This window comes from Eulemur rufifrons, chromosome 7, assembly GCF_041146395.1.
Source record: "Eulemur rufifrons isolate Redbay chromosome 7, OSU_ERuf_1, whole genome shotgun sequence".
Taxonomy (NCBI): Eukaryota; Metazoa; Chordata; class Mammalia; order Primates; family Lemuridae; genus Eulemur; species Eulemur rufifrons.
In genome coordinates this window covers 86428116-86452497 of record NC_090989.1, presented here as the reverse complement: position 1 = coordinate 86452497, position 24382 = coordinate 86428116, and the positions used below count along the sequence as shown (strand labels likewise).

General features: G+C 32.8%; 1 protein-coding gene across 1 annotated transcript in view; it reads left to right on the top strand.

The window, feature by feature from the left end:
* The window catches only part of NAALADL2 (N-acetylated alpha-linked acidic dipeptidase like 2), an 899092-nt gene that overhangs the window by 575377 nt on the left and 299333 nt on the right, over positions 1-24382 (top strand). Inside the window, exons 7-9 of the mRNA XM_069471997.1 lie at positions 6939-7031; positions 9674-9879; positions 14689-14808. Of these exons, the coding sequence (XP_069328098.1) occupies positions 6939-7031; positions 9674-9879; positions 14689-14808 (419 nt within the window). The remainder of the gene's footprint in view (positions 1-6938; positions 7032-9673; positions 9880-14688; positions 14809-24382) is intronic.

Sequence of the window (24382 nt, the reverse complement as noted above, 5' to 3'; positions counted from 1 at the left end):
TTGTCCAATGTTAGCCAGTAATAGCAACTTCACTGGGTCTTGTGTCCTTTGGCATATACTCATTATTCTTCAAGTATTTTCTTAGTTTTTGGCACTGTAAGATGTACCAAATCATCTGTTATCAACCATTTCTCCAAAGAGACCAGTTCCTTTGGGTGGAGAATAGTGTCTAGAAAACACTATTTGCATTCTAGATATGTTAATTGCTATTAGAGTGTTGCTTCTCTCAGTACTACTCAGTGAACAAAGCTAGGAAAATATAGTTATATTTTGATATTATATTTTATGTAAGTATATAAAATACCGTTATGCATACATACAGATTTTACACACAGATTTTACACACAGTAAATACATTGGTATTTACTTTTGTATCTATGTATGTATATATTAAAAACATGACAACATTTCAACTCCTAGTTATATTTTTCTTTCCATGTTTGTAAATCCCTTCTCTGACAGTCAGAAATGTGCTTCTCATAGGTAATGTTACACACAGTTTCCCTGTGTGTAATCAGTTGATGTCATTACTCCCTTCTCCACAAGGATGCCTTTCTCACTCCTCTATGGCTCCAACACCCATTCCAGGCACTGCCTTATATGAGCTGTTCACCCTACATCAAATGTTCCGCCTGCCCCTACCCTAATGTAGTTTACTTCCTCACCCTACTTAGGCTCCAAAACTATCTGTTGTTCAGTTCTTAAATGTAGGTGCCCTTCTCACTCTGCTTCAATGACTTCTTTCATTGCACTGTTCCCTCTGGCAATTGCTTTCCTCCTCATATTCAGGCTTTCACACACATACAAATACACACACACACACACACACACACACAGACACTGTTCTCCCCATGCTTCAGCCCCGATACCCTCTGCTGAGCCACATAAACTTCCAGACCAAAGTACCCAGATCCTGATGTCCATCTCCACCACAGCAGAAAATTAACACGATGAATGCTTATACTACCTGAAGTAACTATGTTGGAACACATAGTATATGAATTTAAAATAAGAATTATAAGTAAATTCAAAAAGAGAATGGACTGTATTAGCAACATAAAACAAAAAACTAAAAAACATTAAAAATGAGGAAATAATAGGTATGGAAAATAGAATAATTGAAAGAAATATACCAATAAATAACATAGATAGATGGATACAGTGAAAAATAGATATAAGTAAAGAATAAATTCAAGAGGCAAAAGATCAGATTAAAAAATTTTTCCAGAGAACCACAGAAAAAGATAAAGAAAGTGTGAAAGTACAACTAAATGATACAGTGGATAAAAATAGGAGTTCTAGAAAGAGCATCAGAAGAAATGGAAAAGAGAAAATAGTTGAAAAAGTAATACTATTTCCAGGGAAAAAGAGCCTATATATTTTATAGTTAAATTTACAAGCATAAAAAAAGGCAAAAATTCTAAAAGTTCCCAGAGTACAAAAGGATTCAATGTTATCAGGTGCAGCACTGGAGAAAGGCAATCTCCTTAAGTGTTAATTCCACCGTCCCTGGGGATCCAAGAGAGGAATAAATGCCACGGAGTGCGGGTTTGGCCAAGCTTCTGTTGTTCACAGTGCCTCATCCCAGCAGATTTGGGAAGCCTTGCCTAAACCAAATTCTATACCATGAGATTACTATGTTAATCTCTCCTTTTTCACGGTTTGTTCAAAAAAACACACGTTTTTACCTAAGCTCAATCATTACATATATCTCTCTGTGTTCTGTTTTCTTCACTTACAGTGTATCTATATTTCTACATATTCTTTTCACATTTTAACAGTCACGCGTTTTATCACAATTTTCTAAGTCATTTCCTTATTTGGGTTATTTGTGTTGTTTTCTGTAATTGCTGTTATAGAGGATACTGCCGAGAATTGAATTACTCCTGTAGGATAACTTCCAAAGTACAAGATTACTATTGTTATTGCTATGAAGAGTAATACTGCCTTGCCAATGAGTTCTTCAAATTAGTAAAGCCAGCAGCAGTGGATGTGTCCTTAGAGTGCAAGTTTATCCTAGATTTTACTGATATTCATTATTAAAATGTATACTGTTATCATGGTGCTGATTCTAATGAAGGAAAACAAACTGTATATATTTTTTCAGACATGGGTATGGAATAATATAAAACAATATATATTAGGATCAACACGTGTGAGGATGTAAATAAATAGATGAAAAGCCACTTTCTGCTATATTAATATGTCATTATTTTGACCTCATCTTTGCCTAGTGATACATATGGAAGTCCTTCTTTCAGTTGGAAGGATGCAATGTAAATATAGCATCCTTTCCAGAGCAAAAGATTGGGTTTATTTTATCAGACTTCTGTACTTTTTTAAAAAAGTAGCAGTCTTAGATTCCAGTATGTAGAACAAGACAGAATAAAACAATTTGAAATCCTTCCATGTAAATGTCTAGGAATGCTGAAGGTATTAAAAGAAAAATTGTTTTAAAAAGCAGCTATCAAAAAAGAGAGTCAAATATAACCAAATATCCACAAGCAAAAATGAAAAAAGAATTAAAAATCAGAGAAATAAGCAAAAGATTTGCCTCTGTGGTTGCCTGACATTGAAAGGTTATGGGTCCTGGTAAATGAGAGTGGGAAGACAGCGCTCATGTGAGGACAGAAGATATAGTCCTGTGCCCATGGAGGCAGCCAGTTGGAACTGTGACCTCTATATAAAACCAGGATCATGGGGTGGAAGTGGGAAGAGTAGAAAGAAACCCACCCACTGGTAGAGGGAAGCTTTCTTCTGCTTGAGCTCTGGATGATTAAAAAAAAAAAAAAATCTGCTTTTAGAAATCAAAACCCCTGGCTTAGAGTTTTCACTACCATTGTACTATGGCAATTCTAAGCCAAACAATTAGCATAAAAATTGACCCCAGGCCAGAAATGCCCCTGGGATGCCTGGCAAAAGCAAATGCAATGCTGGGAAAATATATATCAGAGAAATACCTACCAAAAGAAAGACAGAGTAATTATGTTACTATCAAGTGGGTGAGGGAGGAAGAGAAGACTTTAGGGAAATAAAATTGGGATATAAAAGATATATACGTAATAATTAGTCAGAAAGATACAGCAATTCCCAACTTCTATAGACCTAACAAATTAATCTAAAAATACACCAAGAAAAATTTTATAGTATTGCCATAATAAATTAACAAATTTAATATCACTGTGACAAACTTTAACATCTTTCAATAATTAATAGAGAAAACATAAAGAATCATTAGTAAGGTTATAGCCACACAATTTTCAAGTTTGATCTACTGGACTATGTAGAATGCTATACCCATTAATTAGGAAATGCATAATCTTTATATGGAATATTTATTAAAAAATTTATTCTTTTTTTTTTTCCAATTCTATTTTTTTTTATTTCATCTTAATGTTATGGGGGATACAGAATTGCAGGTTACATTCGTTGCCCATGTACCGCCTTTCCCCCCAAGTCAGAGCTCCATGCATGTCTGTTCCCCAGATAGTGCACGTTGCACCCATCATGTAGGTATATATCCCTCTCTTCCCCACCCCCCCTTCCGGAGTCAGCACCTTCAAGCGTTACCATTCCCCAAACGGTGCGCAATGCACTCATTGTGTAGGCATACCCCCATGCCCTCCCCCATCCCCCACCTCAGTCTGATATCCGATTGGTGTCGTTCCCAGATGTGTATTTAGGTGAGTATATGTGATGCTTGTTTTTCTTTTTTTTTTTTTTTTTTTATTGTCAACACTCACTTTATTTTTTTTTTATTTTATATATTTTTTTATTTTATCTTGTTATGGGGGATACAGAATTGCAGGTTACATATGTTGCTCCTGTACCGCCTTTCCCCCCAAGTCAGAGCTCCAGGCGTGTCTGTTCCCCAGGTCGTGCGCATTGCACCCATCATGAGGTATATATCCCTCCCTTCCCCACCCCCCCTTCCCGAGTCAGCACCTTCAAGTGTTACCACTCCCCAAACGGTGCGCAATGCACTCATTGTGTAGGCATACCCCCATCCCCTCCCCCACCCCCCACCTCAGTCTGATGTCCAATTGGTGTCGTTCCCAGGTTTGTATTTAGGTGATGATCAGGGAAACCAATTTTCTGGTGAGTACATGTGATGCTTGTTTTTCCCTTCTTGGGATACTTCACTTAATATAATGGGTTCCAACTCTCTCCAGGAGAACCATAGAGATGTCGTATCTTCATTATTCCTTATAGCTGAGTAATATTCCATGGTATACATATACCACAGCTTACTAATCCAATCATGTATTGATGGGCATTTGGGTTGTTTCCACATTTTTGCTATTGTGAATTGTGCTGCTATAAACATTCGGGTACATGTGTCTTTGTTACAGAATGACCTTTTTTCCTTTGGGTATATGCCCAGTAATGGGATTGCTGGGTCAAATGGCAGGTCTACTTGAATCTGTTTAAGATACTTCCATAATGCTTTCCACAGGGGTTGCACTAGTTTGCAGTCCCACCAGCAGTGTATTAGTGTTCCTGTCTCTCCACATCCACGCCAACATGTGTTGTTTTGAGTTTTTTGGATAAAGGCCATTCTCATTGGGGTTAAGTGATATCTCATTGTGGTTTTGATTTGCATTTCTCTGATGATTAGGGATGTTGAGCATTTTTTCATATGTTTGTTAGCCATTCTTATATCTTCTTTCGAGAAGTTTCTATTCATGTCATTTGCCCACTTTTTGATAGGGTTGCTTGATTTTTTTCTTGCTGACTTTCCTGAGTTCTAAATAGATTCTTGTTATCAGTCCTTTATCTGATGTGTAGTATGCAAAAATTTTTTCCCATTCTGTAGGTGGTCTGTTTATTCTCATGACTGTTTCTTTGGCTGTGCAGAAGCTTTTTAATTTAATGTCCCATTCATTTATTTTTGTTCCTGCTGTGTTTGTTTATCAGATGCAGTAGCCTATAGGGTCACAAAACAAATCTCATCTAATATCAAGGTATTGGTAGTATAAGTCCTTGTTCTCTGTCTGTGATTAAATTAAGTTGGATATCATTATCAAAACAGTAATCATACCTTGTCTGTGGCTATTTAAAAATTACTTGAACTAATACATATAATATAGAAGGAATCATAATAGAAATTGTAAAAATTTAGAATCTAAAAGATAATAAGACCATATATTAAAATTAGTGTACTATAGCTAACATACAAAATCTGTAGCCTTAAATGGATATGTATATACAGAGAGTTTGAAAGGTAATGAACAAAGCATTTAAATTAAAAAGTTAGGTAAAGAACAACAGTATATTCAGGTAAAATTTAAGAAAGAAAATAATAAACATAGAATAGAATATTGAGGTGAAAAACAAATAATGAAGATTTAAAAACTTCAAAACTGGCTCTGTGAAAATATTAATAAATTAGCCAAATTCTAGCAACCGATAAAGGAAAAAAAGACATAAGTTAATGATAGAAATGGAAAATGGGACAAAATTACAGATATATCGCAGTGATTTTTTTAAGTGTAACAGTAAAATGAACAACTAAATGCAAATAAATTTAGAAGAAATAATTAATCTTATGTTAAAAATCTGAATGAATTTATAACCACTACAAAGATTTTTTTTGGAAGAGAAAATGTATTCTCTTCATACACACACACACACGCACACAAATACCAGAACTAGATAGTTTTATAATTGTCTCCTATCACTGCTCTGTAAAATAGGTAATCCCCATGCTACATAAACTCTAGGAAAAGAAGCAAAGATCCCTAAAGTATTTGTCCAGTTTTATAATCCAGGTGTCAAAACCAGGCTAGAACAAATGATGAGTTAAATTATCAACCAATCAACTTATATATGCAAATACCCTAAACCAAATATAGAAAACCAAATATAGTAACCACATATAGAAAATATATCACAAGGCCACGCCGGCCTGAAGGCGTCCGATCTCGTCTGGTCTGGGAAGCTAAGCAGAAAATATATCATGACCAATTAGAGCTTATTATGAAGAAACCCCACAAACTTAATACTATCATTGCCTCCATTACATACTGCACTGGCAGCACTAGACAAAATGATAGGCTAAGAGCAGTAAGCAAAAGCTATAAAGATTTCAAAGCCAAACTATCATTTTTTGGTAAGGGATTGTCTACGTTGAAAATAAAGAAAGATAAAAACCTTATAGATTAACTGTTAGAACCTGTAGGATATTAACAAGAAGGCTCATTCTTTTTCTCCTTTTTTTTTTTTTTGTTTTTTTTTAGAGATAGGGTATGGCTTTGTCACCCAAAGGTGGAGTACAGTGGTGCCATCATAGCTCATAGCTACAGGGGTATGCCACTAAACTTGGCTAAATTTTTTTTTTAATTTTTTTTGTGGATATAGGATCTAGCTATTGTTCAGGCTTGTCTCAAACTCATGGCCTCAAGCGAACTTCCCACCTCAGCCTCCCAAAGTGCTAGGATTATAGGCGTGAGTCACTGTGCCTGGCCTATTTAGTTTTTAAAGTGTTAATATAACAATGAGTCATATAGGAAAGGTTAGATTGTCTTCCACATGTTCTTTCTCAGAAGACAGAAAAGTGTTCACTATTCTTTGAAAATATTTTTATCTATTTTTCCCCTTTTTTTAAATATGAGCTGTTCACATCTCCTATGTGCTCTCCTGTTGAACTCCCAGTGCAGCATTGAATGTGAGGTTTAGAATTGCCTATTTATGGCTCCGCAGTTCTATGCGGCTGGCAAGTGTATCTTAGTCATCATTGCATAACAAACACCTAAAATAGAGTTTGCACAAAGTATTGAATAAATATTTGTCAAAAAAGTATAACTTTGGTTATTTGGAAAAATTCCAACTGTGTGGAATTCTTTTGCTGATGATATTGGATAAATAAATTTTAATGTTTTTTTTTAAATATAACAGAATATCGAGAAACAAACATCTTTACATTTTTATTTTTTCAGAAATAAGAATTGTCAGCATGCAAGTTCAAACAGTCACGAAATTCAAAACAGTTACTAATGTTGTTGGATACTTAAGGGGCTTGGCATCTCCAGGTAAGTGGGGTTAAGTATTTACAATCTACATTTTATGTGAAACTGCACAAGATATGTTGTATAATAGTTTAATATCATAGTTACATACCCCACTTTAGATGTAACCAGAATTTTTTCCCACTCTAAGAGTACATAAATATGAAACTAAGAATTAGGTCTGTATTCTCCTTCATACCACATCTCTTCAAAAAGAAATCTTCGTAGAGAGTGTGTTTGTTTGGGGGGATTGGGGGGTGAATGAAACAAGAAACGGTTTAGATTTGTTAAACTGGCATGTGCTGTAAAAGCCGATTTTTTTTCTTTTTTATTCATTACAATGCCATTGGAATTTTTATTTTTATCAAGAAAAGAAATTTTTTTAAAGAGAAAAATTTTAGTTTTTAATGTTTTTTTAAAAAATAAGTTTTTGTTTCCAAATATAATTTTTCAGTGTTAATCTAGGTCCCATTCCTGACCCTTGGTCCACTGCCAATTCTGCCAAATGTTTGCATGGCTTTAGGTTTTGAAGGTGCTTATGAAAATGATCACCTGATTAGATTTTAAATAATTTTATACCTTGTTATGGGTTTCTGGTAGTTTTCAGATGATATTATATAGGCCAAAAAAAGTGCAAATGACTGACATATATTAATAAAGAAATTAGTTAATAACACTTCTAAATTCATGTAAAGCTGAATCATATATTATTGTCTTACGTGTTTGTTATATAGTGTAGGTGCAACAGTTTTTCATTACACTTGTGCTACTCCTATTGATTTTGTTGGGACATTTACTCAAATTTTCCTTCTCTATCACTTTATTAAAATTTAACTAATTGCTAACTCAGAGAATTTTCAGATCAAATTTTATATCCTCTTAGTCTCTTGCTGGCCAACTCTTACAAAATTTATGAAAAGTACGTATTCTTTCTGACTTCCTTACAGTAGCAGTGTTGATTAACCTCTTATCCTAGTGTCTTCAAATATAAGATATTAAAAATTTGGAAATTATTACTATTGCATTTCAACAAATTTTCATCACAAGAATACATAAGTGAAGTACTAGAATATTTATCATCATTGCTACATTTGTAAGTTATTATTGGAAAACTCAGTTGTACAAAATTATACTACCTGTAAGGTAAAAAAATTCAATCTATGAAAAAAACCTGGAATTTTTTAAAAAATCAATTTACCATTACTATTCAGTGTATAATATGCAAAGCTTCTCATATTTTGCTTATTTGAATTCTATACAAAAATCTTTTTTGTTCAGATGATTTTCTTATTTATGGACTTTGAAAATTGGAAACAATCATCAATTAGTATTAAGTTTTTAAGATATGAGTTATTTAGAATAAAAACAATCCCAAGCAGAACTTTCCGATATTTCTGGGACATGAGTAAATTCCAGGTTTTCAACATTTGCAGACCCACCATGAATACCACTAATTAAATCTTGATAAAATATTGGCAGATCAAATCCATTGCTAGTTCTAAAATTAGTGTGGAAAACTACAATTGCTTCACACTGTGACATTTCTTGTAAGGTAGTAGTTTCTTGATGTTATAAGGGGTGATTCATTTATTCCACATGTGTGTAAAACCTACTTTGTGTCAGGCATTGTCCAAAGTGCCTTACAAATAGTAACTCATAACACTCAAAATAATTGAACAATGAATGTACTATTTGTATTCTCATGTTAGAACTGAAAAAAATTAAGTCAGAGAGAGTTTAAATAAGCTTTCCCAGGTCATACAACTAGTGAGTTTCAAAGCCTGGATTAAAACCCAAGCAGACTGGATTCAGAGTCTGAATACTTTACCATCCAATTATGGGATATCTCATAATGCAATAATACTTTTTACACAGATATATGGGGCTAGGGCTACTTGGTCAAAGAAATTTAGCTCTGTTACTATTACCAATAACATTCACTGACAACAAAATCAGAGAAAACTCTTGAGATACATTTTCAACCTATCTTTTTACTGACAAGTCAGTCATGTAAATTGAACAGACCACCTCCATGTGTCATGGAGACTTTTCTAATAGCGTATCTAATCAATTATGGGTAATTATATGAAAGAAAATCTGTTAAAAGGCAACTTTTACAGTAGTTGAATGAATTTTGATATTGGTGAATTTTATTTCTTTTCTTCAGAGAAAGGAAAAGGACTAGAAGCTGTAATTAATTCCCTAAACACTTAATTTATTGCAAAATCCATACATGACTACCACATTTTTAATATTTACAGCTACTGAATAACTGCTTCCTCAAATGTATTAATAGTTCATTAATATTTACTGAGCATACACACATTGTTTATAGGGCACTTCCCACTGTGATTCTGGAAAAATGCTAGATAAGAGTTTCATTGTGGTGTATTTGTATACTTCATTAATTAATATTCATGTTGTAAAGGACAGTAATATGGATCTAAGCTTTGTATTCATAATTGAGTTCAGCAGCTGCTTCTGCTTTGATATACACAGATGTGTGAATCAAGACGGTGGGTGAAAAATATTAAAGTAGTCTTAATTATTAGAACAATTTTGCTTAATTGTTGCTCAGTTGTACAATAGGATTATGTAAATGTCATTACATTTATTGTTAAGGTTTACATTTTGTTCTAATGGTTCTTGTTCCCTTCTATTTCCAGACCGGTATGTTATAGTTGGCAGCCACCATCATACTGCATACAGTTATAATGGACAAGAATGGGCCAGTAGCACTGCGATAATCACAGCTTTTATCCGGGCCTTGATGTTAAGAGTTAAAAGAGGGTGGAGACCAGACCGCACTATTGTTTTCTGCTCATGGGGAGGAACAGCTTTTGGCAATATTGGCTCATATGAATGGGGAGAGGTAAAATAAAATATACATTAATTACAATGCTTTTCTTTTTTCACCAAAGTAGACAAAATAAAATTGTTGGAGCTGAAGACAATAATGTGCCTCTCAACCAGGGTATTATATCTGCTAATTTGGTGAGATCATCTGTAAGAATAAGGGGGAAGGAATTAGAGTTAGACCATAGTGAACCGTGTATAATTTAAGCATTTTATCCCTGTTCCTACCAGATCTGCAAACCCTGCTACAATATAACCCACAATAATATTTGCCTTATTATTGTAATTTTCTTCTCAGAAGAAAAATTGACAGGCACTGGACAAGAAAGAATCAAGTGATACATACCGCACCTTTATTTTGAAAAAATCTTTTTAGGAATTATCTGGAATCAGGGAACAATCACCTATATTAAATGTTTATTATCTTAGCATTATATTTTATCTATACAATATGGAGATTGGATTTAAAATAGAAGTTACCTTTCTTCCTCCATCCCTCTTTCTACTGCTCTACCCCTTCATCCCTCTCTCCCTACCTTTTGTTTCCTGTCTGCCTACCTACTGCCTACTTCTCTAGTAACTACTTTAGGAAGCCTGTGTCCAAATGAAATCAAGCATGCAATGAGGCACAATTAGAAAACAACTTGAGTATTGAAGTTTCAAATGCTTCTGCGAGGTTTGTGTCTCACAAATGCACTGTATTTTTAATAGAACATGAGTATGGATAATTGCATTGATGCTATATTAACAACAATGAAAACATTGTAAAACGTTTAGATATTCTATTTCCTTTTGTTAGGTAGATAGCAAGGGATTCTGGGTCTCCGAGGGATGAAAGTGGGTGTTGCTGTGATTTACCCCCCCAAAATGGGCTTTCAGAGAGGCTCATGGGAGGTCTGCATGCACAGTAAGACTCAGGTCATGCAGCTCCCAACTGTCCATTCAAAGTGCTTCCATGGTGACATCTGAACCACAAGGGAGGTCCCAATCCAGGCACTATAAACAAGATGCAGACCATAATCAGGCCCATTTTTTCATCCTTCTCCTTGCTCTCCCTTTGCTGTGACAATGGTTACAGTCATCATCTGTGGCATATGCATTATGCTTTGTAAACCTATATCTTGCACTTTTCCTATAATCCTATCTTTCTCTCCTCAATAAACCTCATTTTCGTGCTTATCTTACTTTGATGCATCTGGTCATTCTTCGGCCATGAGCGCACTAAGAACCAACATTTCAGACTAAAACCTGACACTTTTATCTTTTTTTAAAGGAGGTGATGGATACCTCAGTTATCCTGATTTTATTAATACACACTGTATGCCTGTATCAAAATATCATATGTACCTTATGAATATATACAACTATTATGTATCCAAAATAATTAAAAATAAAAAGTTAAAATGAAAACAAGAGGTTCAACAGCAATATGCAGACTAAAAAATCTACACAAATTTACTAGGAAAGTAAAGTTATTTAATATTCTAGTTTTTCGTTACTACTTTACCTTTGAGGAAAAAAATTGTATCTAACGGAAAATTCTCTTGTTACACTTTTTAGTTAAGCACTCAAAAAACATAAAATGTCTACTGAATATCAAAGAAAATATCAAAAAGGTATAGACAAGAAAATAGCAAGTGTCTTTTTAATTTGAAGGAAAGAAAAGTCTTAAAGATGAGAAAAATTTTCAGCGTAAAATTCAAGATTCACACATTGCATATTGGAATGCTTTTCCATATGCAAATTAGTGGTGTGAATGTTTGATCTCTATTCAAAAAAACTGCTTCAAATGAAAAAATTTCGTTGCTTAAAGGACCTTTTTAAATTGACAAATTTGTAAGTAAGATGGAAATATAATTGCTGAATCAAACCTCTATTCAAATTACTTACTTTAAAGATTGGTAAACAAGTTAAAGAACTAGTTAGGGAATATGTCTGAACTCGCTGTTAGTAATTCATAAACAATAAAAGAATGTTTGTTTTCTTGTAACAAAAAAAATGTGTATAAAGAAAATGTCTTAAAGATTCTTTTCAAATTCCAAAGATTTATTTCACTATATCATAGTTTTCTGGATACCTATTTCATAACCTTCACAATTTATGTTAGTCCTAAATTAATACTTGTATTTCTGAACTGAACTATGTTCTAAAGTAGACTTGTCTAACTTTAGTAGGTCCTAACAAATATCTTGAATCCCAATGCATAAGAAATTTCATGGCAAAAAGGCCTTAAACTTATTTGAGCATCAAGCATCAAAGCCTGTACTAATCAAAGTGGCCCTGCATGTATGTGAGCAATTATTCTTTCAAAGTACGTGATATTTTTGTGGTTAAAATACAAATTTATTTTTAATTTTAGTTAATTAATGAATTGATTGTACCTTTCAGTGATTTTCTATTTTCTCAATCAACAGATACTAAAAGTACAAGTACTACAATGTGGGAATTCACAAGAAAAACTACTAGAAAAGGTTATTCTTACTCAAAAAGATTAGGTACCACTGTCTTCAAATACTTGTATGTATAGGGCATACTTGTCAAGTGATTACACATTCAGTTACTTTTAGGCTTTTCATATGCCTGGATGGGAAAAACACATGAAAAATAAAAAAGGTGAATAATGTTCACTTTATTACTGGCTTATAAAACATATTTCTGTATTTACTATGTCTCAGAAGATTATTTCAATGCAGTTCTTAATACCATTTTGTAACCATCTGGTTGAAGAGAAATTTAGAAAACTGTTAGTTGTCCTGTTCTTTCTACTCTTATCAAATCTACTCCTTCTGAGAATGAAACATTTTCTTTTAGACTGAAACAAATTTATGGTCCAAATACATTCCCTCATGAAGGTGAACAAAGAAAGCCTTTGTTGACATGTCGTGTTACCCTATTTAAATTTGCTTACATAGAAACCTGTGGAAACCCACAGTTGTAGTTAAGAGGATTAGGTGATGTTGGTCAATAAACTTAAAAATGTGATGTATTATGACAGAATTATTAGAGAATTGACTCAATACTAATCTTGATCCTTGAAGAAAATTATAACATTTTACTAAATAAGTTCTTTACTTTAAAAAGTACCATTTCTTCTGTGAAGTATCTTCATTTGTCATAGGCTATTGTGGAAATACTACAGATTTTAGAGTCAAAAAAGCCGGAGTTCAAATCCTTTCTACTGTAAAATAGGTAGTAGTTGGCAAGATTAACTTCTCTAAGACTTGATTCCTTAAATGCATGCATTAATGCCTACCTTGTGAGGTTCCCATGAGAATTACATGGACTAATATATAGACAGTTTCTATGTAGTAGTGGGCAAATAGAAACTGTTTTTTCATAGAACTTAAGTAAAATAAACATTTCTAAGTAATACTATGGAGAAATTACTCAAGTTTAAAATTAATCATTTATGTTCATTTGAAATATTTATTAATTTTAAATGATTATCTTTTCACCTCTTTAACAGAGATATAGCTGAATTTTCAACATAAAATAAGGATAACAGTGAGAACATGCAGTATCTGTCTTTCTGTGCCGGGCCTATTTCACTTAACATAATATTCTCCAATTATAACCAGATTGTCACAAATGACAAAATTTGCTTCTTTTTCAAGGCTGAGTAGTATTCCATTGTGTATACATACCATATTTTCTTTATGCATTCATCTTCAGCAGAATGTAGAATGGTGCTTCCAGAGACTTAGGGGTAGGGGGCAATGGGGAGATGATGATCAAAGAGTACAAAAATACAGGAGGAGTATTTTTTTTTTAGTTCTATTGTACCACGTGGTGAATATATATAATAATAGAGTATTTCACATTTCAAAATTGCTAAGAGTAAATTTCAAATGTTTTTACCACAAAAATGTTGAATATTTGAGGTAATATAATAGATACCGTAACTAGTTTGATTTAATTACTCTACATTGTATTCATAAACTATAACCTCATAAGTTTTTATAATTATAAATTGTAAATCTACAATAAAAAATAAAAATAAAATGGTGATAACATTATTGATTTATTAGGTATACAAGTCTTTGTAGATTTTATTCCATGGTGCTAGAAGAAAGATACTTTCCCAAGACATGACATAACGTAATTTTTAGGCATTTCTGTAGAAATGCTACCATGATAATTACCCACTTAATATTTATGCAATGAATGCAGGAAAATAACAGAAGGACTTCTTAGTGGTATCTTATTAATAGGATCAGTGATCTTCAATTTTGCACGGTAGGGGTCAGCAGAGAAGGGAAAAACTATTCTACAGAATCATTTTGTGCTACTTACATGCCCTAAATATGCATCAGGTTTTATTTAAAGTAATATTTGCAAAGTCACAATTGTAGTATGCCCCATGTTGCTTAGAATAAAGAGTTACTTTCTGCAAAAAGTAGCTCATTGCTTCAAAGAAAAGGGCTAGTTTTATTAATCACTGAAATAGTTTATCCAGGTCTGTTCCTAATTCAGTGAGTATAAAATTAAATTCAATCACTGGAGCAAATATTCCATTTTGTACTGTGTAGTTGAATCTCATGCTATGTTAACTTTTTAAGAACATTTTCTCTTAAAATTTGACTTTTGTCAGGAACATGTTTTAAAATTTTTAATTATATGTTATATCTGATTCCTCACCACCTTTATTTAAAATCCTCTTATAATCTTTGTGTATTCTATTAAATAATATTGGATTGCTTCTTGAAAAGTACTTATGAAATGTAATGATTTTAAGTATGAAGTGTTTCTTATTCGACATTTAACTAATAAAGGAGAATCTATTATTTTTATTTCTGTTAAAGATTTATCCTTTTTTGGATTGCAGGATTTCAAGAAGGTTCTGCAGAAAAATGTTGTGGCTTATATTAGTCTCCATAGTCCCATACGGGGTAACTCAAGTCTCCATCCTGTAGCATCACCATCTCTTCAGCAGCTAGTAGTAGAGGTAAGATGAACCACTTTTGCATATAATGATTATAAAAATCTTCTTTTTCTCTATAACTTGGCATTTCTTGATTTTTAATTTCTTTTTAAATGTGCATAAAATGATATGTAATTTTTTTAAAAAATGATCTATTCCTGATTTTTTAAAAATTAAAATCCGTAAGCTAGTTTTTCATGTTCTAGAATTCTTCACATGCTACTCTTTTATGGTATAATGTAGGAGGTACAAATCATGCAGTTATAGAGAAGGTATGTAAAAACGTAAATTTATTTCTTAAAAATTGAATTTAGTTCTCAAATTCCAAATTCTGCAATCTTGACATTTTGGGGTAAACATGGAAACTTCTGAATTTCTTCCCCTTCATTCATGTTTGGCATAAATTTGGGACCTATCCTTTCTTTTCAACTACATTATAAAGCTCCTTGAGAACAAGAATATAGTTATAACTAAATTTAAAATATTTAGAAAATATTGTTTGAAAAAATATATATGGAAAGTAAAAGTATGTATTTTCCTACTAAGTAACTTGAAAAAAATCATATAGTTTGTGGTGTTGAACTACAGTTACTTATTTAAATTTAGCCACTTGTAGCCTATTTCAAAGAATTTAGCAGAACATTTGTCCTGTTTATTAGTAGTGTTCACACTTTAATTTCTGCATTCTTTTTATGACTTTCACCACAGATAAAATATGTGCTATTTCTCAGTATGAAAATAATCATATCACCACTAGGAGGTGGTTTCATACCAGCTCCAATGTCTGTTGATGTATATTGGAAACAACCTTTCAGATGCCCACAGAGTTTCCAACAAGTATTACAGGAACTGAACTAGAAAAAGAGAGAGATAATGAACAGTGCTTTGGATTAGCCGTAATTCTTGACTGAAATGCAATGCAAACTAACATTTTATGACTTTCATAAAGTATTTCCTAGTTTAATAGTTTTCATTGACATTTCCATATGTAGTACAATAAAGAAGACATTATGAAAGATGAAATGGATAAATCTGTACATTTAAGATCAGCCAATGTGCATGCTCTAAGTTATATCCAGATCTGTAAGTTAGTATCTCCTGCTCCGTGTAATACTTTGAATTCACTGACTCTTTTACCTGCCTAGAAAAAACTCACAAGAGCAAATCAGCTACAGATGTCTCTCTTGGGAACTTAAAATATTTCTGCATAAAGTGAATGTTAAATAAGAAGAAAGTATATGCTCAAGTATCCAGAAATTGGGGAGGGTTGGTTTAAAAATGTGTCTTTTCCTCCTTGTGTGTTATAATTTTTTTCTATTTCAAGAATCTTGGAAGATTTGTAATCATTGAAATTCATGGATAAATATAAATAGCAAGCTATTAAAGAGCATCAAATCTATATAATGTCATTTCTGAGAATATCTTTGCTTATCATATAACAGGGCCATAAAATAGTTTAGTATCTAAAGCTAATTATGTAAGAGTGTAGAATGGTTTCTTAATAATGAATGGTGATATGGCATGACATACCTTCTTATTTTTTGAGAGATGAAACTTTTTTGTTCTATAATTGAAAATATTTAAAACTAACCTTAAATGTAAAAAATGAACTGGAATCTGTATAGAAACAGAATTCCTTTCAGTTGAGATTTTGTTTGTGTGTGTGTGTGTTTCATGGAACAATTTGGAAGAGTAGGAATATCACAAGTTCAAACAAAGAATTGTGTATGTAATTTAAAAAGAAGAGGAATACTTACATATATATTAAATTTATGGAATAAATATATATTATTAATGAAGGTATATTTGCATATAAAAATTCAATATCATAGTTTTTTCTTTAAAATATATAAACACTCTTAAATACATAAAGGTTAAGAAAACTGAAGTAAACAAAACCTCACAGTAATTTATATAATTTAAATAAAATAATTTTACACAGTGGCATTTAAAAGAAAGATTTAAAATGTTTCTTTCAAATAAAAAGAACTTAAATTTTAACATCAGAGCATAGGTAACTTCACTTACAATGACAAAGATATTTTATCAATTATCAAAGACAAAGATATTTCATCAATTTATTTAGGTTCTGTTACTATATACAGATCACATGTCCCATATAATCCAGTACAAAACAAACAAAAAAATTCAAAATAATTTTTCTACATAGAACAGTCTTTTTTACAAAGAAAGCATGCTGACTAAATTTTGGATAACACAAAGCTATATGGAGTATCTGATGCTTTGTATAGCAATATGAAGTTTCCAAAAGATCTTGCCAAATTCATGTGGTAGATTTAAATATATTAGATGAAATCTTTAAAGGATTAGTATATAATACTGCATTTTCTTTAAAAATCTGGATATGTATAGGATGTTTTAATGGCTTGATATAAAAGAAAAATGTGAAATGGTTGCCCTAAATCAAATACCAGTTTTAACTTCGTTAATAGTATGTTATTCCAATCAAGGAATTTGGTCCATCACATAATACCTTGCTATGGTATTCTTATTATTCAAGTCAGATTTATGGGAAGTATTGAGGTATAATTTACACTCAGTAAAATTCTCCATTCTTAAGTGTACAGCTTAATGAATTTTGATTAGCGTATACAGTCATGTAAACACCATCACAATCAAGATATACAGCATTTCCACCACCCAAAAAAGTTCCATCATTTCCCTTTTCATTCAATCTCTTCCCTTCATCCCCAGTTCATGTCAACTACTGATCTCATTTTTGCTCCTATGGTTTTTCCTTTCAGAATATCATAAATAATGGAATCATACAGTATGCAGCCTTTTATATGTGGCTTCTTTTACTTAGCATAATGATGTTTAAGATTTACCAATGTTGTTACGTATGTCAGGAGTTCTATGACCTCTTCTAGACCTGAGGGCCCGAACCCATGGGTGCTGGTACTGGTCTGTGGCCTGTTAGGAACTGGGCCGCACAGCAGGAGGTAAGCTCAGGCTAATGAGTGAAGATTCATCCATATTTACAGCTGCTCTTCATCACTGGCATCACTGTCTGAGCTCCACCTCCTGTCAGTTCAGCAGCGGCATCAGATTCTCATCAGAGCGTGACCCCTACTGTAAACTGCACATGCGAGGGATCTACGTTCTGCTCTCCTCATGAGAATCTAATGCTGATGATCTGAGGTGGAGCTGAGGCAGTCATGCTAGCACTGCAAATACATTATCATTAGCAGAGAGGTTTGACTGCACAATAGATCTAATGCACTCGAATCATCCTGAAACCATCTCCCACCCGGCCGGTGAAAAAACTGTGTTCCATGAAACAGTCCCTGGTGCCAAAAAGGTTAGGGACTGCTGTTCTAGACCACTGAGAAGATAATTGGGCAGAGACCAGTGCAATCAATACCTTTGGAGCTCCCCCTCCAGGTTAATATTCTAACTTTGATTTTGAAATGAAGAGAATTTAAATAATTAAAATAGAGGAAAAAAGTCATTTCCCTGAGGACAGTCCACTAAATTGAACTATATCACCCCGAGTAGAGAAGATGGAAACTTTTGAAGATCCAGAAATATTTAATGATTCTGAATCTAATATTAATGATTTTAGGTTTTTCTTAGGATTCATAAAACATTGACCTTAAAAAAATTGTCTGGAATGTGTGTGGCTTCAGTGATGTACACAGACGGCCTTGACTTTACCACAATGCAATATATTAGTGTAACAAACTTGCACTTTGTACTCCATGAATAAATACAAATAAAAAATAAATGGGGAAAAAATTAAAAAATTGTCTAAAGAATGGTGAAAAATTGATGGTTACCAAAGTTGGTTAATAGGAACATGAGGGTTCATTGTATTGTGCCCTTTTCTTTTGGGTTTATTTATAAATTTTTATTATAACTTGAAAAAATACTATATTTTTCCATGTTATAACTAAAAAATTAGTTTTTTTCTGAAAGTAGCAATAATCTATCAATGACTTTCACTTTGAGTGGCAAATAAGGGGAAGAAGTAAGGCTTTTGTACAATTGATTTTTCTGGTACATCTGTTAATATTTTGCATACACATTTCTACTCCATTTGTGGTACCAATATTTTTACGAGCATAAAAATAATTACTTCACTTAAAATTAGCTTACCAGTTTTGGAATTTAAAAACTGTTGAAAAAACTAAAATATAAATATCAATATTTTTAAAATTCCTACACATTTATAAAACGGACATACATTTTCAAGTCATAAGTCACCTCTCTTCTTTGTGAAAATATTAACTCCATCCATGTACTGTGCAAAAAAATGGTGAAATAACTTTTGTCTTTATGATGGCAATACCAATGTGTGCCTTATATACATCAAACAAGTGTGCATGTCAATTATATTAAAAAATCTTGAAAAATCCACTAAAATATTCAAAAATTGACAATTTAGTTAAATAAAAAAAATCTCATCTAGATGGTATCATAAAGGATTCAGGTTTGAATTTCCTAATTTTAATTCTATGGTTGGTGGTCCTTTGAATTTTAATGGTTGTTTCTAGTTTTTAGCTATAATAAATATAGCTGCTATGATTGTTCTTATGTGTTGGTAGAATGGCTACACTACTTTATCTTGAGTATTTATCTATAAATGGAATTGCTAGGTCACAGGGCCAAAGAGTTTTCTAAAGTGGTTGTGCCAATTACACTCCCCCCAACAATGAATGAATATTTCAGGTGCTCCGTGTCATCACCATTTGGCATTATCATGCTCTTGAGAGTATGCTGAAATCTTTTGGAGTTTTAATTTGAATTTTCTTAATGATTAATAGTGTTGAGCACCTTCTCACATACTCAAATACTCATTGGCCATTTGGATATCTTCCTCCATGAGGTGCTTGTTTAAGCCTTTTGTCTACTTTTCAAACAAGAGTTGTCTTTTTCTTGTCAATTTTTAAGAGTTTTTAAATACATTCTCAAAATAATTCTTTTGTTGATTATATATTGTGAATTCTTCTCTCAGCCTGTGGCTTTAGTTTTCACTCTCTGAATAGTAGCAACACAATTTAACTATTAATATTTTTATGGAAATCTTTCCAAACTGCATTTATTGTTCAAGCACCTTATACAGAACATGGTGAACTTACTTTAACCTAGTATTGATATTTAAGGAGATAGATAAACTTCTATTATCTATTTTTTGATTCACAAATATTTAAGTATATGTGTGTGTGTACGAAATATATACATATACACATACAAATACATACATACTTATACACACACACACACACACACACACACTCACAGACACTGGAGACTGTAGGATGTTCTGTAGAGATTAATGGAATGCTCAGCTCCTCCGGTTAAGTAGAGAATAAGTGATCCTCTCTAAGATCCAATTTCTTGGGAGAAAAAGCCCTTTCTTTTTTATTTCCACTGACTCCTTAAATGGACAAAAAGATGCACAGACCAATGACCTCTTAGTTAATGACACACAACTGCCTTCATGCAAAATAAGTTGTGAAGTTAAAATATGAGATTTCTCCCCAAATAATAGTCTTAAAAATTGCAATAAAACACAATCACATATGTACCTCTCTATTGCTGTTTCACCCTTAGTTTTTGAAATTATCATTTCTAGATCTCAAAAGATATTGATTTTGCTGGGTGCAGTAGCTCATGCCTCTAATCGTAGTACTCTGGGAGGCCTAGGTGGGAGGATCCCTTGAGCTCAGGAGTTCAAGAGCAGCCTGAGGAAGAGCAAGGCCCGATCTCTACTAAAAATAGAAAAATTAGCTGGGTGCAGTGGTGCATGCCTGTAGTCCCAGCTACTCGGAAGGCTGAGGCAGGAGGATCTCTTGAGCCCAGGACTTGGAGGCTGCAGTGAGCTATGATGACGCCACTACACTCTAGAGGGGGTGACAGAGCAAGACTCTGCCACACAAAAAAAAAAAAAAAAAGGGTATTGATTTTGCCTTTAGAAAAATAATTTGATCATTCATATATTAGTCAGTGCTCTGTAAGTCTCAGATAAATAGTAATGAAATTTCTAAGAGATTATTTTGGGAAAATCTGTAGCATTCTTACATGTGAAAGTGAACAATCTAGCCATATTCTGCTTAAATGATGCTTTTGCAGCACCTGCCAGAAACTGGCAAACCTGATCCAAGCTAAACAATTGCATCAATTTTGTAAAACTGTGCAGGGGAGAGACTGGTTTTTTTAAGTCTACGAAACAAAGTAGAAAAGATTTTTTTAATTTCATGTTTTTCTTTTTTAATATACCAAGCATTGCCTACAAGAAAATGTATATGCCTCAAATCACTACATTCGTTAAAGCATTGAGCCGAGAACTGGACTGTACTTCTTCATTGTGCATAATCCTGTCTGTTGCAGAGCCCAGACAGTGACAAATTATAAAGAACCCAAATTGTTCAGGACCTTGCTTTAAGTGTTGTAGAGCACACAATAAGCTGATGAAATGCATCCGTTGCCTAGGAGTTTATGATTTACCATGAACTTAAGACATGGATAGACAGCTGAAATAGAGGAATGAGTATAATGTGTGCTAGACTGGAATTCACAGGAAAGAGTCAATGTGATGGGTTTAATTCAGAAACCAGCATTGTATGACAATGGCAAAAAGTTTGAATAGACTGAATCTTGAAGGAATTTAGCCATCTATCATTTCAAGCCTCAATCCTTTGATCATGTAAACAAACTCCTATTTTATTGAACCACCAATGTTCCTTTTTAAATCACACAAAATAATGTTTATTCCATTTTCTTGCTCAATTGAGTGCAATACTGTTATGCTTCTGCTCTTTTCTTCTTGTGTGTGCAGGGGACAGACTGTTGTGCAGGGGGACTGACGTAGCTGTGGCTGAGGCATTTGTACATTTGCTTCTCTAACTGTCATGGTGCCATTTTTCCTTCTGCCTGACCACATCACTGTTCTTTAGGGGAGAAAACAAATAGATATTCCCTCAAGGCAATATCGCTGAGCTAAGTTTGTAATATGAGAGAGGAGTTCCTAAGATGAGGCATCAGAGAAGCAGTATTATTCATCTTTCTGTGCACAAACACAAAAACCTTGGGAGCCAAGTTAAAACCTGACCAGTTTCTGAGAAACTTGAATAACACGCAGGTCACCAAATCCAGAATCCCATAAAGTAGCTTGCAGCTATGCTTATGTCTCTTGGATTTATTTAAATGTAAATCAATATATAAATAAATAATCAAGAATCTTTTAGAACAGATGTTACTACTTTTTAAAATTTTCCTCAATATAGCTATTAAAAGATTATCTTTTGTTTTATTTTATATTGTTTCATTGTGATATAATTTAGACTTTTCTTCCCATTCATTCTTCCTTTGGTTACTTGCAACATCTTTTTTTTTTCCCGTAAATGTTGTTGACTAAAATGAAGAGCAACAGATTATAGAAGGTATGGTGGTAGAATTAAAATAGCTGTCTTTTTTTCTCTCTTTCTCTGCTCTTGATATTTTTAATGCAGAATACTGCATTTCATTCTGCTTCCTGTTAATATATAAAAGTAAAATTGACTTTGAAACATTTTTCTATTAACTTGTCTTTCATGACATATGACATAGATTTTTTGTTTGTTTGTTTTTATTGAGCTTCTTTGTTTTTTTATGGGAGAAATTTTCTTCACTTTCTTGTTCACCATGAATTTCAGCTTTTCAGTGAATTCTCCTTAATTTATCTTTCTTTCTGCTGCTTCTTCTACAAGTCAAGAGAAGTGACCATAAAGACTAATAAACTGGTTTAAAACCCTTCTTTACACTAATTCACCACTTCAGTAAAGTCTTACATTTAAAATTTCGATTCTGTTGGCAGGTTTATCTATCTCCTAGGTTTACAAGGCTTTGCTTTGTGTTAAAACCAAGCAATCCCTCCAGTTTATTACTGTTTTACAAGGTTTTCAGTTCAGTATACACTGACAATATGTAAATCTCTTTTTATTTAAATCTAGGTATCAAGGAATGTCTTAGATTCTGGTTAAAACCCTGAATTTTAGAAAGCAGCTGATTTAAATATTTGGACTGTGTAGCCAAAGAGAAATGCAAACAACTTGAGATATTAACAAACTTAGCTTGAATTCATTCATACAATCATAATTAGTATTACATTTTTAAAATGGCTTTAGCTGAGTTACTTTTTGTCTGTGATTTTTTGACTGTTATATTGGGCATAGCCCTCTACGAGACTTGAAAGAATGGCTACCTTCTCAAGACAGATATTAATGAATTACCATTGTTGTCAGGTTAGATAAAATTCTTTAATCTACACAGCATCATTAATGAAGCAAGTATACTTCTCAATTTTAAAAGTGAAACTTACTGTTATGAATTGTTACTTTTTTCTCCACCTGAATATCAATCGGGTCTTAAACGCGTTTTGGTTAAACAACTATCATTAACATTATCAGTTAATCATTTACATAACACCCCAACAGTGATGCTTTGCCCTTATGACGTATGACATTTTATATAGTATTTTTATAAGGCGTGAAATAAATTTAAACAGACATAGGTCTATGCCAAAAAATGGAACAACCTTTTCAAGTAAATTTTAGTATCTGTCAGCATGTACTTATTTTTGACAAATTATATAAATCATTGATCTGCAGTTTTTGTTGTTTGTCTTTTAAAATGGTCTCTTGATCAAGCAGTTTTGTATCTGAATGGTTTGCTTGGTTCTTTAACAAAATAATGTGGTTCACTGAAACAAAAAGAAATCAATATACTAATAATGTTAAACAAATGATTAAACTAATAAATATGCAAATGAACTTGCTTTAAACCAGTATTTCCCAGTCTGTGTTATGAAAGGTATACAACAGTAGAACCTTCAGTAGCTTACCCTGCATTGTAAAGATCCAGAAGTAAGCAGAACAACATGCAGCCATTTCCAAACTAGTTTTATTCTTGGAACATTTTCCTTCAGGCCTCTTGTGAAAATGGCCACAGACATGCTGCTTTAAACAAACCCTATTGTATCTGAAGTTGGAATTTTTACAGAAACTTAAATTAAGTGTTCAATGCCTTCACTTTGAAAATGAATTTCTTCAAATGGGAAGAACCACAATTTGCATTTTTCAGTGCAAATACATTTTTTCAGAAACCCAATTCAATATACAGTGCTGGTAAGACTTGAAGGCACTGATTATTCCTTCCGTTTGATCTGGAATTTCACCTGCAAATTTATAGGCTTAAATGTCCTACAACCTGACACTAATCTCTTCACAGTTACTACTGGTAGCCACATTTTTTGTTGCAAAAATATAATTTTAAGGTGAGGATGATAAAAGAGATTGAATAGCAGAACATTAAGCTATTTTAACCCTGAAACAACAATCCTCCTGAGGGTCATGATAGCAATTTTGTGTTTGTCTTCAAGGTGTATGGAAACAATTTCAATTCAGCCTAAGGAAGAATTCTTAAATAGGAAGAACTACTTTAGGGTACTCAAACACTGTACAGATGTTGTGAAGAGAGAGCAAACATTTTTATGGTTGAACGATTTAGCCAATATTTATTTATATGGTAATTCATTCATGAATTCATCTTTTATTTATTTGTGTTTGTTTATTTGTTTGTTTAGCTTTTATGATGT